This window comes from Propithecus coquereli, unplaced genomic scaffold, assembly GCF_000956105.1.
Source record: "Propithecus coquereli isolate 6110/MARCELLA unplaced genomic scaffold, Pcoq_1.0 Scaffold5, whole genome shotgun sequence".
In the NCBI taxonomy this organism is placed as follows: Eukaryota; Metazoa; Chordata; class Mammalia; order Primates; family Indriidae; genus Propithecus; species Propithecus coquereli.
The window spans coordinates 17257020-17258570 of NW_012150840.1; the positions used below are offsets into that span (position 1 = coordinate 17257020).

Here is a 1551-nt window from a genome sequence, read left to right on the forward strand (position 1 = left end):
GGCCAGATAGATCTTTTTAAAGATCATCTTAAGGCACAAAGGGCTGCTGCCGTGGTTCATACCTTTTTTCCTATAAGGACAATAAAAAGATGCACTCAACAATGTCATAAAAATAAGCATTACCTTAACACACTCAAATCTAAAAGAAATCAAGCCAAATTTAAGTTCACATGGCAGACTTTGTGAGAAACGGTATTTATCTCTACTTTTGGTTTAATTTTCATTAACCTCTGTTTTGTTAGAGAAACAATATATCCAAGTGAAGATTATTATGCTAGTTATATTATTTAAAAGTTGGTAGGAACAGTTTTAAAAATGGCCACAAATTCTTTGACACACCTCCCATTGGGGAGATGGAGTCTAATTCCTCATCCCCTTCAGTCTGGGCTGGCCTTAGTCACTTGCCTTGTTAACAGATCAGAAAAGGTCATGGGATTTCAGCCAGATTCATTTGGAACGCTTCTTCTCTAAAGTGTCCTTTTTGGGTACCCAGGCACCATGTTATGAGGAGCCCACACCACAAGGAGAGGACACATGAAGGTGCTCTGGTCAACAGCTTCAGCTGAGCTCTGCCTCCAAGTCACTCCAGCCCAGGTGACATGTGAGTTAAGAAGCCTCCAGATGATGCCAACCCCCAACCATCTGAGTCATCCCAGCGCTTGAATCTTCCAAGCTGGCCCCAGACACTGTGGAGCAAAGATAAGCCATCCCTGCTGTGCCCTGACCGAATTCCTGACCTGCAGAATCTGTGAGCATAATAAGATGGCTGTTATGTCATGCCACTCAGCTTTGGGGGTGGCTAAAGAGGTAAAAACCGGAAAACTAGTGCTGACTCAAAGCCTTTATCTATATCTAATATTTCATTTTCTCACCACCAGCAGAGCCCAGATTTCATCATTTAGTACAGATAAGTCATTTATCCAGAGGTAACACATCACATAGATCCATGTTCTAGAATAGGACAAAGAAATTATCCAACATTAACTTTGATAGCTGTTAGCCATTTCTTAGTCACCTAAATCTGTGCACTGAATCAATAAGGTAAAGGTTCCTACATGAAGTAACTAGATAAATGCTGGCTATATATAATACATATCTTAGATTAAAGCACTCTATTTCTAATATCGTATCAGAAGAAGAGGAGATAAAGTTGTAGCAATTGTTACCAGGGAGCTACTCACAGGGTTCCATGCTATGTTTGCAACGTTAATAAAATATGTTCTTCCTCAATGGATCAATTCACAAAATTGAAAATGTTTGCACTTCACTATTTTCAAAAATCTCTCATTAGAGATAACAAGGATCTATCACAAATCGAAAAAAATATTACGGTAAAATTCTGATTTAAGAAAAATAGTCTTAAATCAATCAAAATCAGACATACTGCTTTATTCAATACAACCAAATCAATCTTACAACAAAGTATTATGTAAATGTAGGATGGAGAGTGCAGGACTGATAATGTGAAAGCTTTTATTAACAAAAGAGCCAAACTGATTTCAGAAACATTAAAAAGACAAGTGAAATTAATGTATGTCTCATACTGGTGAT

At 37.8% G+C, this 1551-nt stretch overlaps 1 protein-coding gene across 1 annotated transcript in view; it reads right to left on the bottom strand.

Annotated features, from left to right (window-relative positions):
- The window catches only part of SPTLC2 (serine palmitoyltransferase, long chain base subunit 2), a 110821-nt gene that overhangs the window by 38776 nt on the left and 70494 nt on the right, over window positions 1-1551 (bottom strand). Inside the window, exon 8 of the mRNA XM_012656060.1 lies at window positions 124-139. Coding sequence (XP_012511514.1) covers window positions 124-139 — 16 coding nt within the window. The remainder of the gene's footprint in view (window positions 1-123; window positions 140-1551) is intronic.